At 45.1% G+C, this 14356-nt stretch overlaps 1 protein-coding gene across 1 annotated transcript; it reads right to left on the reverse strand.

Annotated features, from left to right (window-relative positions):
* PHF13 (PHD finger protein 13) lies at positions 1 to 13983 on the reverse strand. The gene is made up of 5 exons (XM_060767410.2): positions 13819 to 13983; positions 5305 to 5397; positions 4590 to 5154; positions 4223 to 4267; positions 1 to 1697 (listed from the first exon to the last, which is right to left on the reverse strand). Exons 1-5 carry the CDS (start codon positions 13843 to 13845, stop codon positions 1471 to 1473), a joined length of 957 nt encoding a protein of 318 aa, XP_060623393.2. The 5' UTR covers positions 13846 to 13983; the 3' UTR covers positions 1 to 1470.
* Positions 13984 to 14356: the final 373 nt, after the last annotated feature.

Here is a 14356-nt window from a genome sequence, read left to right on the forward strand (position 1 = left end):
TGTTTCAAAGTACTTTTATTCTATACATATCACTCCAGACACTCAGCACAGGACAAAGACCAGAATATACTACATACATCTTTATAATAGAAAGTGACTAACTATAAAAGTGTAAACGCTTCAAGGGGAAAGGGGCTTCCGATTGGATCATGGTGTAGCTTTCCAAATTCTTCCTACAGCATGACAAGAGAGCGGCCTGTCCTCCTTAATAGGATGAGATGGATCTCAAGCCACTGCAAATCCCTCATACAATGAAAACAGGGGTATGGTTAAAAGGATGGCCAAAGGTGTGGTGGTGTGTGCAAGAGAGGTGTGATAAAGAAGGCACGTGGGTCAAATTGAAGAGGTTCAGCGGACTGGGTGCGGAGTGCAAGTAGACCCGTCTTCTCTCCAAAACAAGCAGTAGTTTGCTGGCATGGCATCCCCAAAAACAAATAATTTTGCATAGTAGACAGGTCGCTTTCCTTTAGCAATCCCCAAATATCACCTCTGGCGACTAGCAAACCTCTTTAGCAACGAGAAAGCAGCTTGAAAACAAAAGCAGGACCCAATCTGCTTCTTCAGCGCAGCTCACTGCCATACCTCTAGCTTTCTTATGACTCCAAATATTCAGATCCTAACACTTCTGAAGCAGTCACCAGCACCTCTAACCATGAACAGCTTTGGTCTCTTTCGTCAACTCCTGCATTCCATTCAAATAAGACACTAGTGCAACTGCAATTCCTGGGTGTGTGGGGAACAGGAACACTTGGGACATATTCTAAGGAATCTGTATACAAAATATTTACATTAAATGAGTATTGCCATTCCTCTCCCATTAGTAACTAGCCTGACCAAGGCCTGGAACAGCTAGGTCGCCAATAAGACAGGCTCATCAAAAGAATAAGGGACAATGACCACAGCTAGTACCAATTTGAAGTCAGTTGCCCCATGAAAACAACTGCCCTCTTTAGCAGGTGCTTTACTTCTGTAAAAGGGTCCCTAAAGCTCAACTCTTTCAAAAGAGAAGTACAGCACTGGGATAAAAATAAGAACTGAGGGCACAAAACTAGAGTCTGAGCAGCTACTCATACACAGGACTCAGTGTGAGACAACTCCTACTAGTTTGCTGAGGAAAGGCACCAACTCACATCTGCACAAGGGCAAAAGGCTGCTGGCCGACTTAGTGCATCGTGCACTGGAATCCACCAAACCAGTGCAAAACTTTGGTCTGCCAGGTACCTTTGCATTTGTTGCTCTAGGGACACCCTGAGATCCCAACAGCACAGTTCACGGGCCTTTCAAGAAGGGGACATCATGTGCCCCTCTCCCCCCGCACGGTCTCACATAAGACATGTACAGGTGTATTACTGACTTGGAGAAGCAGGGGGGCCTTGCCTGTCCCTTAGCGAAGTGGCTGCATATTGATTGTCTTGCCAACAGGGATTCAGTCCATGTCTAAAGAGATCCCACCCACCCCCCGTACCAAAGTCAGTCGCAGAAGCGCTTGCGAGGGATGGTGCGGGCTCTGTTGGAGCGCCGAATCTCCTGCTTCGCGTCTCGGCATCGTTGGCAGATGAAGATGTCAGGCACGTTGGATTTGCGTATTTTGGCGCATGAGAGGTGGATCCAAGTGGCACACTCGTTGCACTCTATCATAGGCCTCCCAGCAAAAGGCTTTAAGCAGAAGCAAGTGATGAGATCCCAGGCATCGTCCTCTGCAAAGGAAAGCAACACAGGGTTGAAAACAGAGCCTAAGTCAGTGTTTCCCAACCTGGGGGTTGGGACCCCTGGAGGGGTCATGAAGGGGTGTCAAAAGGGTTACCAAAGACCATCTGAAACAATTCTCTCGATGGGATTCAGAATGTTCTTTGATTGTAGGTGAACTATAAATCCCAGCAATTACAACTCCCAAATGTCAAGGTCTATTTCCCCCAAACTCCACCAGAACATTCTGAATCAAACTCCAAAGAACATTCTGAATCTCTCGATGGGATTCAGAATGTTCTTTGATTGTAGGTGAACTATAAATCCCAGCAATTACAACTCCCAAATGTCAAGGTCTATTTCCCCCAAACTCCACCAGTGTTCACATTTTGGCCTATTGAATATTCATGCCAGCTTTGGTTCAGATCCATCATTGTTTGAGTCCACAGTGCTCTCTGGATGTAGTTGAACTACAACTCCAAAACTCAAGGTGAATGCCCAACAGACCCTTCCAGTATTTTCTGTTGGTCACAGGAGTTCTGTGTGCCAAGTTTGGTTCAATTCCATTGTTGGTGGAGTTCAGAATGCTCTTTGATTGTAGGTGAACTATAAATCCCTACAACTACAACCCCAAAATGTCAAAATACCACCCCCCCCAACCCCACCAGTATTCAAATTTGAATGTATCAAGTATTTGTGCCAAATTTGGTTCATTGAAGGAAAATACATCCCGTATGTCAGATGTTTACATGACGATTCATAACAGTACCAAAATTACAGTGATGAAGTAGCAACGAAAATAATGTTATGATTGGGGGTCACTACAACATGACAAACTGTATTAGGGGGTCGCAGCATTAGGAAGGTTGAGAAACACTGGCCTAAGTTGTTTTTACATGTAACTGATTATTAAAGCCTTCAGTACTAATTCTTGTAAGAATTGTGATTCTTTATTGCTTTAATATAGGCATGGGAAAACTTTCTGACTTGGGGGCCGCATGGTGGGCAGGCCGGGGGGGGGGGGTTCTCCCCAAGCCTCCTCCCTGCCCCATCCTCCCCTTCCTCTTCTCTTACAGAAGCAGAAAGTGAAGGAAAGATTGGAAACATTTGGATCCCAAAAGGGTTGGCCTTGGTCAGGATGAGATGGTGGATGGGAGAGAAAAAGTGTATCCATGAGACCCCATATTGCCTACTCCTGATCTGGAATCCCAGAGCTAGAAAAGACCCCCAAGGGCCATCCAGTTCAACCCCCTGCCATGCAAGAAGGCACAATCAAAGCACTCCCAAGAGACAGCCTCTGCGGAAAAGCCTCCAGAGAAGAAGAATACACCACACTCCAAGGCAGCCTATACCACTCTTCAACAGCTCTTACTCTCAGGAAGGTGTTCCTAATATTTTTTTTGTCGAATCTCTTTTCCCGCCATTTGAAAACATTGCTCCCTTGTGCCCTGGTCTCTAGAGCAGCAGAAAGTCTGTTCCCCCCTCTTCCTCAATGGGACACCCTTTGAAATCTTGAAACATGATTCTCATGTTCCCTCTCTACCTTCCCTTCTTCCAGCTAAACATCTCCCAGGAGGAAGGGAAAAGAGAAGGAAGGAAGGAAGAGAAGGATGAAAGAGTTGAAGAGAATGGAGGGAGGGAGGAAAACAAAAGGAAGGAAGAAAGGAAGGAGAAAAAGAGAGAGGGCAGGAGGGAGGAAAGACAGAAGGATGAAAGGGTAGAAGGGAAGGAAGGAGAGAAGGAGAAAGAGGATGGAAGGAGGAAAGAGAGAGAAGGAAGAGAAGGAAAGAAGTGTGGAAGGGAATGGAGGAAAAGAAGAAAGAAAAAGAGAAGGGAGGCATGTATAAGAGAGGAAAGGAGGGGAAAGAGGGAAAGAATTAAGGACAAAAGTGTAAAAGGGTAGGAAGGAAGAGGGAGGGAAGGAGGAAGGAAAGAGAGAAGGAAAAAAGAAAAGGAGGAAGAGAAGGAAGGAAGGAAATGGAGGGAGGTAGAACAGACAAAAGGGAGGGAATGAAGGAAGGTGAAAGAGAGAGGGCAGGAGGGAAGAAAAAGGGAAAGAAGGAAGGACAAAAGTGTAAAAGGGTAGGAAGGAAGAAAGAGGGAGGGAGGGAAAGAAGGTAGTGAAGGAGGAAGGAAAGAGAAGGAAAAAAGAAAGGGAAGAAGAGAAGGAAGGGTGGAAGGAAATAGAGGGAGGAAGGAAAGACAAAAAGGAAGGAAGGAAGGAAGGAGAAAGAGAGGGCAGGAGGGAGGAAAAAGGAAAAGAAGGAAGGATGAAAGGGTAGAAGGGAAGGAAGGAGGAAGGGAGAAAGAGGGAGGGAGGGAGGGATGGAGGAAAGAAGGAAGGAAAGAGTGGAGGAAGGAAGGATAGGATAGTGGGAGGAACACCTGAGGAAAGAGCCCAAGGGGCTACATCCGGCCTGAGTTTACCCATACCTGATCTAGCATGTTGCCTCACAACATCACCCATGAAATTCAATACAGGCAAAATACATCTTACTGGAAGATAGCAGTACGACTGGATAGAATTTCTACTTACCATCTGTTTTGGTGTCTGAAGGTCCGGTAAACTCCTCACATGATGCTTCAGAGAAAGAAAGAAGAAAGAAGACCATGTAAATAGGAATAATCACATCGGTGTTCATATTCTGAACCTGACTGCTCTATTCACTCTGTGCCAACCAAGCCTCACGAACAATTATTGTCAGTCTTATTAGAACTCCCGTGTTACATGACACTTTGAGATTAAGATTGAATGAAACCTGAACATCACTCATATCTCTTCCCTCATGCACATGTTCAAAGCTGTCTGGTAATCTTAGGGGAGCTACTGCATAAGAATAAACAGTTCTTGGGCTAAACAGGCCAACACTGGGTATTGTAGTTTTAATTATTTGCACACTTACTATCAATGTGGGAGCCATCTTGGCTGAGTTCTTCCTCACTGCCTTGCTCTATACTGTTCCAACAGGACGGACCGACTCTTTCTTCCTTGCATATGTCCTGCTGCTCAGATTTCTCAGCTGCCTGAACTTCAGGGGCCCAGTTATTTTCCTTTATGTATTGCTCCAGGAGAGATTTAGGCTGGAGTGCTTCCCTTGGGAGACTGGATTCAAGCTCTCCTACTTTTCCATGAATCTCCTCCTCTGTGTGTTCAGTCTTTTCCTGTTTCAGGTCCTTAAAATCTATCTGCATGATCCTCTTGTCCACCTCTTGACTCAAGCTGCGCTTTTTTGTGGATGGCTTCCTTTTCTTTGTTTGTTGAGGTCGGCTTGTGCAGAAGCTACTGGAAATACCAGAGTAGCTGAGGAATAGATCTCCGGATCCTTTGCATGTGGCGTTCCTACTTCCTCCATCGTCAGAGAGGGCCTGGGAGTCACAGGACTGGGAGGAGGTCCAGCTGTCACCATCCTGGGTGCTGCCTGTGCTGTTTTGGGGGCTCATGTTACCTCTGTGGGGCCATGGCTCATTCTAGAAAAGGAAATAAAAAGTAATGGTGACTTCTAGGGCATTTCACAACATTCAGACTGGAAGGAAATGGGGTCGTCAGCACCTACAACATAAAGCGAGAACAGAACAGACATTCATCCCCATCAGTGGTGAACTCTTAAGTCATCTTACCTCATTTGGATATGGGATGTAGCCTGCATAGGCTAGCACAAAGGTGCAGAACTGATTGAAATCTTCTACAGTTCGTTGTCTTTTCTGTGGTGGCTATAAAAACACAGAGACGTACAGATTAGAATGTGTGTTGTAATTAAATTACACAAATCATTTATAATTTGGTTTGCTGTGAGTTTTCTGGGCTGTCTGGCCATATTCCAGAAGCATTATCTCCTGATGTTTCACCCACATCTATGACAGGCATCCTCAGAGGTTAAGAGGTCTGTTGGAAAGTAGGCAAGTGAGGCTTATATATCTGTGAAATGTCCAGAGCGGAAGAAAGAAATGTCTGATTGAAGCAAATGTGAATGTTGCAATTGGCCACCTCAATTTGCATTTAATGGCCTTGCAGCTTCAAAGTCTGCCTGATTGCTGCCTGGGGATCCTTTGTTTGGAGGTATTAATTGGCCCTAATTGATTCTTGTCTGGAAGTCCCCTGCTTTTTGAGTGTTGCTCTTTATTTACTGTCCTGGTTTTCTAATTTTATAATTTAATTGCAGGGTAATTGGAGCTGGAAGCATTTCTTTTAAACCACCATAATAAAGTCTAATACTTGCAAAAGACAGCCTCCAGGACTACTGACACCTACACACCTGCAAAGGCAGCTCTCACTGTTTCTAAACCAGGGGTTCCCAACCTTTTTTTGACCAGGGACCACTCTCCAACATTAGTACCAAAAGGGTTATGAATCATTTTTTGGTCAACTTTAGATTCGGTTTGGTTATTTGGAGTGTTGATTCAGAAAATTGCACTGGATAGACCACATCAGCTCTCAGAACATATGCCATCTAGTAGTCGTCATCTGCTTGCCTACAGAAAACCATATTTAATAAGCCTTGGCACTATAAGGTGGTTTCATGAGACAAGTCACGCTCATTGCAATGGTAAAGTAACAGTGACGCCATGGACCTTTATTTAGTTCTTGCAGACCACTGGTAGTTCACGGACAGGTTGGGCATTAATGATCTAAATGAAATATTAATGCGATTTGACACCACTTTAAACTGCCATAGGCTGATGTTATGGAATCTCTCTAAGACAATGGTTCCCAACCTTTTTTTGACCAGCAACCACTTGGACCAGCGACCACTCTCCAACATTAGTACCAAAAGGGTTACGAATCAGTTTTTGGTCAACTTTAGATTCGGTTTGATTATTTGGGGTGTTGATTCAGAAAATTGCACTGGATAGACCACATCAGCTCTAGTTTCTGATACAGAATATATGCCATCTGCTTGCCCACAGAAAAACCATGTTTAATAATCTAAAGCCGATGTGGTAGTAGTAGTATTTCATGGGTAGTCAGCCTCTCCCCTCCCAACATCCCCGTTGCCTCGGCACAATAAGAGGGTTTTGCGAGACTAGTCACTCTCCTTTCATGTGTTTTCGAGGCAACTGTGTAGTAGTAAAGGTTGCAAACCATATTTTTGTTCTTGTGGACCACAGACTGGGAACCACTGTTCTAAACCCAACATTTGCAATTTTATCAACAACTCCTAGGATGGGACCGTTCCCAGTCAAAACACAAAGTATGCTGTTGAAACACATGAAGTTGTCTTTTATTGAATCGTTCTGTTGGGCTACCATTTTTATCTAACAGCAATTTTTTACAAGTCTTCACCAACTCTAGTGGTTCCCAATCTTTTTTTGACCAAGGACCACTTGGTCAAAAACTGAATTCAGAGCCCTCAATATACAAAATGTGTCAAACCCACTAATGCACAGTGCTCTCCCCTTCCCTGCCTTAAGCCTACACAGGTGAAGTTATGGTTACTGAAACTTAATCTAACCAGCAATACATGAAGTTACTGAAACAGTCACAGAAAGAGACCAATTTTGCCATCGTATTTGCTTCAAGGCCCTTAAGGGAAGTGAATTGGTTTAATCTCCTAGGAAAGGAATTCTCTTGCTACTTGATTATGATAACAATGCTATTCCATTTTCGATAATAGCACGGAAATGTCAAAGCAGTTCCCGATGGATGGTTTATCCCAGCATAGAAAACAAGGCACAGTTTTGCTGCAGACAAAGAGAAGCAGCAGCAGATCAAATTCCAGTCATAACAAGGAACAGGACTGCTATCCTCCCCCTTATCTAAGCATCCCATGGCAACTACTCAGAACCAAGGATCACAGGCCAGGGCTTCCCTCTCTTCACAAGGAATGGACTCCTTAAAGGAGGCTTGTTTACCACCACAAGAAAGACACACATGACCCCCACAAACACCTGCATGGAAAAGGAACCGGTGCTATTCAAGCTATATAAAACTTAACAAGAGATAAAACACCTTGTTGCTGTGAGTTTTCCGGGCTGTATGGCCACGTTTCAGAAGCATTCTCTCCTGGCGTTTCGCCCGCATCTATGGCAGGCATCCTCAGAGGTTGAGGGTTCTGTTGGGAACTAGGCAAGTGGGGTTTATATATCTGGGGAATGATGTCCAGAGTGGGAGAAAGAAGTCTTGTCTGCTGAAGGCAAGTGTGAATGCTGCAATTAAGCACTTTGATTAGCACTGAATAGCACTGTGATCAATTCCACAGGTATATAAACAGACCCCTCAATCTCTGAGGATGCCTGTTACAGATGTGGGCAAAACATCAGGAGGGAATGCTTCTGGAACATCGCCATACAACTCGGAAAACTCACAGCAACCCAGTAATTCCAGCCATGGAAGCCTTTGACAACACAGATAAAACACAATTCCTTCCTTTCTCCCTCAGCACCCACAAGATCATCACTACAAGTGTAAAGAGTGCACAGAAGCTATTCCTGCAAGATCCCTAATCCTATTTTTATGTTATATGATCCTCTTGTCCACCTCTTGACTCAAGGTGCGCTTTTTTTGTGGTTGGCTTCCATTATGTTTATCTCCTTTTATTGTTTGTATGTTATTGTTTTATTTTATTTTATTGTATTTTAATTTCTATTTTGATTTTAATGTAAATTATTATTTGCTGTATGTATTTTATTTGTTTACTGTTATTCGTTTGGGCTTGGCTTCATGTTAGGCGCCCCGAGTCCCTGAGGGGAGATGGTGGAGGGGTATAAATAAAGTTTAATAATAATAATAAGATCAGGCATGAGGAAAGAGTGGCAGAACAAACGGCAACTGGCCTGAAAGCAAGCTTATTGCTTATACAGAGCTAATGGTCAAATTCTGAAAAATGCCTCACTTACCTTATTCTTTTAGGATTTTATTTTTAATCAGTTCCAGGCAATAAAGCCAAATAGGAGGGGCAAGGGAAGTGCAATCTAAAAGCAACAGCTGCAGGGCCTCATGTTCTTTTGCCCTCTGACAAAATACCTTTATTCCAGTTGAAAGAACTGTAAAAAGCTTGGGACCAAGGAAGCTGCTTTCGCTTTCATTCAGGAGACAGTTGCCTTTTCAGAAAGCAACAGGAAGGCCAGGAAAATCTCCACATTCCCATATTTCTTATATGCCTGATCATGATCCCCATCATCAACCTCAGTTCAAACTGAACATAATCTCATTCACAGAGACAGATTCAGACACTGCAAGGGTTTCAAAGGGGGGGGGGGGGGGGGGAGACTCTCAAGAGTCATTATCATCTTTGTTTGTTTGTTTGGTTGCATGCTGCAAGTCGCTTCTGGTGTGAGAGAATCAGCTGTCTAGATGTTACCCAGGGGATGCCCAGATGTGTCACGATCCTGTGGGGAGGCTTCTCTCAGGCTGCGCTCTGGCACCACAAGATGCAGAGCTAACCTTAAGAAATGGAGCTACAAAGTGGAGTCCACAACATGCGAGTATGGAGAAGAGAAGGACAAGCGGAGAGATCTTCAGCTTTCTCTGCCAAAGGAGTTCCTAAGACCATCAGAAATATATTTTTCCAATCGTCTTTGGAGATCCCTCTGAAACCCCCTCGCGACCCCCCACAGGGGTCCCGACCCCAGGTTGAGAAACACTCATCTACTACAATGCAACCTGAGCCCTACTACATGCACAATGAAGGACCTTCTCACAGAGATGCCAGAGGCACTCTGAATGGCCAGCTTCTGGTAAAAGGACATTGAGCATCATGCCAAGTTATTTTTAAAAAAATCTTTGTGTTTTTAAAATTCATTTTAACTGAACCCTCAACTCGCTTCCGACACGATAAATAAATAATCATTTTCACCCCAGGAGCCCTTGGAGGAAGGAAGGGAAGAAATGTATACATTTTATTGTGGAAGGCTTTCATGGCCGGAATCACTGGGCTGTTGTAAGTTTTCCAGGGTTTATGGCCATGTTCTAGAAGCATTCTCTCCCGACATTTTGCCTGCATCTGCGGCAAGGATCCTTGCCACAGATGCAGGCAAAATGTCAGAATGGGGGACAATGCCTGGCTCGAGAGCAGTACGTGTGAAAAAGATCTTGGAATCCTTGTGGACAACAAGTTAAACATGAGCCAACAATGTGATGTGGCGGCAAAAAAAGCCAATGGGATTTTGGCCTGCATCAATAGGAGCATAGTGTCTAGATCTAGGGAAGTCATGCTACCCCTCTATTCCGCTTTGGTTAGACCACACCTGGAATATTGTGTCCAATTCTGGGCACCACAATTCAAGGGAGATATTGACAAGCTGGAATGTGTCCAGAGGAGGGCGACTAAAATGATCAAGGGTCTGGAGAACAAGCCCTATGAGGAGAGGCTTAAGGAGCTGGGCATGTTTAGCCTGAAGAAGAGAAGGCTGAGAGGAGATATGATAGCCATGTATAAATATGTGAAAGGAAGCCACAGGGAGGAGGGAGCAAGCTTGTTTTCTGATTCCTTGGAGACTAGGACGCGGAACAATGGCTTCAAACTACAAGAAAGGAGATTCCATCTGAACATGAGGAAGAACTTCCTGACTGTGAGAGCTGTTCAGCAGTGGAACTCTCTGCCCCGGAGTGTGGTGGAGGCTCCTTCTTTGGAAGCTTTTAAACAGAGGCTGCATGGCCATCTGTCAGGGGTGATTTGAATGCAATATTCCTTCTTCTTGGCAGAATGGGGTTGGACTGGACGGCCCATGAAGTCTCTTCTAACTCTTTGATTCTATTATTCTATGATTCTATGAAGTCTGATGGCCCCCAAGATGGAGATGAATAAGGAGGGACAGGGGAGAGCGTTATCTCGACTTTTATCTCGACTCCCGCCTGGAAAAAAGGAGGGAGGAGCAGCCACGCATCCAGCCCAGATCCATCATTGTTTGATTCCACAGTGCTCTCTGGATGTAGGTGAACTACAACTCCCAAACTCAAGGTCAATGCCCACCAAACCCTTCTAGTGTTTTCTGTTGGTCATGGGAGTCCTGTATGCCACGTTTGGTTCAAATGTCATCATTGGTGGAGTTCAGAATACTCTTTGATTGTAAGTAAACTATAAATCCCAGCAACCACAACTCCCAAATGACAAAATCATTTTTTTTTGAGTGATGGTCACTCCTTGGGTTAGTGGGTTTCTTGTGGCCAAATTTGGTGTCAATTCGCCCAGTGATTTTTGAGTTCTGTTAATCCCACAAACGAACATTACATTTTTATTTATATAGATTACATGTACACACATATGTATATGTGTTGCTGTGGCCCAGTCTGTGTATATGTGTTGTGTGTTCATATATGCATATATGTGTGTGTATATATTTGTGTATATGTATATACATATGTGTGTCTGCACACACACACACATCTATATAAATAAAAATGTAATGTCCGTTTGTGGTATTCACAGAACACAAAAACCACTGGACGAATTGATACCAAATTTGGACAGAAGACACCTAACAACCCAATGTATGTCCTTCACTCCAAAAAATTGATTTTGGGAGTTGTAGTTGCTGGGATTTATAGTTCACTTACAATCATAGAGCATTCTGAACCCCACCAACAATGGAATTGAACCAAACTTGGCACACAGAACTCCCATGACAAACAGAAAATACTGGAAGGGTTTGGTGGGCAGTGTCCTTTGGTTTTGGAGTTGTAGTTCACATACATCCAGAGATCACTGTGGACTCAAACAATGATGGATCTGGACCAAACTTTACACGAATACTCAATATGCCCAAATGTCAACACTGGTGGAGCCTGGGGAAAATAGACCTTGACTTTTGGGAGTTGTAGTTGCTGGGATGTATAGTTCACCTACAATCAAAGAACATTCTGAACCACACCAATGAATTGGGCCAAACTTCCCGCACAGAACTTTCATGTCCAACAGAAAATACTGTGTCTTCGGATTGCCTTTGGCGACCCCTCCAGGGGTCCCAACCCCCAGGTTGAGAAACACTGCCTTATACTGTTATTAAGCTATGGACCAGGCAATGGGCCAACTTGGGCCCTCCAGACGTTTTGGACTTGTGGGAGATGAAGTCCAAAACATCTAGAGGGCCCAAGTTGGACCACTGCCTCGTCTACTGACATCTCTCGTTATCTCTCTCCAACAACACTCTCGCAGAAAAGATGGGAAGAGGTCTCTCATTAAGTGTGATGGCCCCCAAGATGGAGATGAATAAGGAGGGACAGGGGAGAGTGTTATCTCCACTCCCGCCTGGAAAAAAGGAGGGAGGAGCAGCCACGCATCCAGCCCAGATCCATCATTGTTTGAGTCCACAGTGCTCTCTGGATGTAGGTGAACTACAACTCCCAAACTCAAGGTCAATGCCCACCAAACCCTTCCTAAGCCCTTCCTACAGACATTAGATCAGCCCCCTCCTTATTGGTATTCAGGAAGAGAGTGAAGACCTGGCTCTTCGAACAGGTGTTCAACTAAGCAGTACGATTGATTGATTGATTATTGGAATATGGATTAATGGACAACGAGATTGGATGTTGATTCTGTTGATGAGACGTGATGGATTGTTGTTTTCCTGTTTTGTTGTATTGATGTTCTGATGTTAACTAATGGATATTACTGTTTTAAATGATTAATGATTTTGTATTGTATTGTTGATACTGGTTGTTAACCGCTCTGAGTCGCCTGATGGCTGAGAAGAGCGGTATACAAGTGAAGTAAATAAATAAATATTAAGTAATAGCGTTTTCTGTTGGTCATGGGAGTCCTGTATGCCACGTTTCGTTCAAATTGGTGGAGTTCAGAATGCTCTTTGATTGTAAGTAAACTATACATCCCAGCAACCACAACTCCCAAATGACAAAATCAATTTTTTTGCAGTGATGGTCACTCCTTGGGTTAGTGCAGTGTTCGTCAACCTTCCTAATGCCACGACCCCTTAATACAGTTCCTCATGTGTGGCGACCCCCAACCATAACATTTTCGTTGCTACTGCATAACTGTAATTTTGCTACTGTTATAAATTCTAATGTAAATATCTGATATGCAGGATGTATTTTCATGCACTGGACCAAATTTGGCACAAATACCCAATACACACAAATTTGAATACTGTCGGGGTTGAGGGAGATTGATTTTATCATTTGGGAGTTGTAGTTGCTCGGATATATTAGGGTTCACCTACAATCAAAGAGCATTCTGAACCCCACCAACGATGGAATTGAACCAAACATGGCACACAGAACTCACATAACTAACAGAAAAGACTGTAAGGGTTTGGTGGGCACTGACCTTGAGTTTTGGAGTTGTAGTTTAACTACATCCAGAGAGCACTGTGGACTCAAACAATGATGGATCTAGGTTCTTGTGGGTTTTTTCGGGCTATATGGCCATGTTCTAGAGGCATTTCTTCTGACGTTTTGCCTGCATCTATGGCAAGCATCCTCAGAGGTAGTGAGGAAAGAGAAGATGAAGGGGAGAAAAGGGCAGGGAGGGGGCTTGGGGAGAACACCATCCCAATTTGATGGATCTGGATCAAACTTAGCATGAATACTCAATATGCCCATATGTGAACACTGGTGGAGATTGGGGGGAATAGACCTTGACATTTGGGAGTTGTAGTTGCTGGGATGTATAGTTCACTTATAATCAAAGAGCATTCTGAACCTCACCAATGATAGAATTGACCCAAACATTCCACCCCCCCCCCCTCATGACCAACAGAAAATACTGTGTTTTCTGATGGTCTTTGGCGACCCCTCTGACACCCCCTCGTGACCCCCGCAGGTTGAGAACCACTGGGTTAGTGGGTTTCTTGTGTCCAAATTTGGTGTCAGTTCCCCCCAGTGATTTTTGAGTTCTGTTAAATCCCACAAACGAACGTTACATTTTTATTTATATAGATTATTATTATTATTATCTCGACTCTTGACTCCCGCCTGGAAAAGAAAAGGAGGGAGGAGCTGCCACGCATGCGCACTAAGTCCCAGCCGGCTTTGGAGAAGAGAAAAAAAAGGCGCGAGACGGTGGGCTGCGAAGCCACGCCCCCTGGAGAGGCTCGAGGAGAGGAAAGGGGCGGGGCCTCCCTCGCGCCAAACACAGCCCCCCCTCCCCCTCCCCCTCCCCCCCCTTAGCGGCCTTGGCTTTCCACAGAAATGTTGACCTGAGGGAAACATTTCCTCGTCATGGATGTGCTTGAGCTCACCTCTTCGAAGCCTGCGCCGCTCATCATCCTTCTCCTCCTCCTCGGGGCCCTTCTTCTCCCTTGCCTGCCTTCCCTCCCTCTTCAACCGGCGTCCGTCCTCGAGCGAGCGAGCGGCAACTCCTCCTCCTCCTTCCCCGCCTCAGCCTCGACTCCGCCTCCCAGGCTGGGCTTGGCGGGAGGCGCGCCCACTTCCAAGGCGGAGGGGCGTCCCTGGCCGAGAAGACTCAGCCCTCAATCATTGGGTACCCGGATTCCCCTCCTTTCCCCCCTCTCTTTCCCTTTCCATATGGTCTCGCCCACTTGGAAAATAGAGAATGAAGGCAAAGGCGGGAGTGGTCCAGTCCTATTTCAGTGGGCGGGACCATCGGCGGGGGTAAAGGGAGGGGTGTTCGCGGCAGAGAGGAGTGGCGGCACCGGAAGCGACCCTGTCCACCCACCCCTTTGGTTGACTTGGGCTCGCCCACTTGTAAAAGCGTGTGGAGTGGACCAGGGAAAAGGTGGTCGCTTCATTCCGCCTTGGGCCACACCTGGGGCTTTT

This window comes from Anolis sagrei, chromosome 3 (genome assembly GCF_037176765.1).
Source record: "Anolis sagrei isolate rAnoSag1 chromosome 3, rAnoSag1.mat, whole genome shotgun sequence".
NCBI classification, from domain to species: Eukaryota; Metazoa; Chordata; class Lepidosauria; order Squamata; family Dactyloidae; genus Anolis; species Anolis sagrei.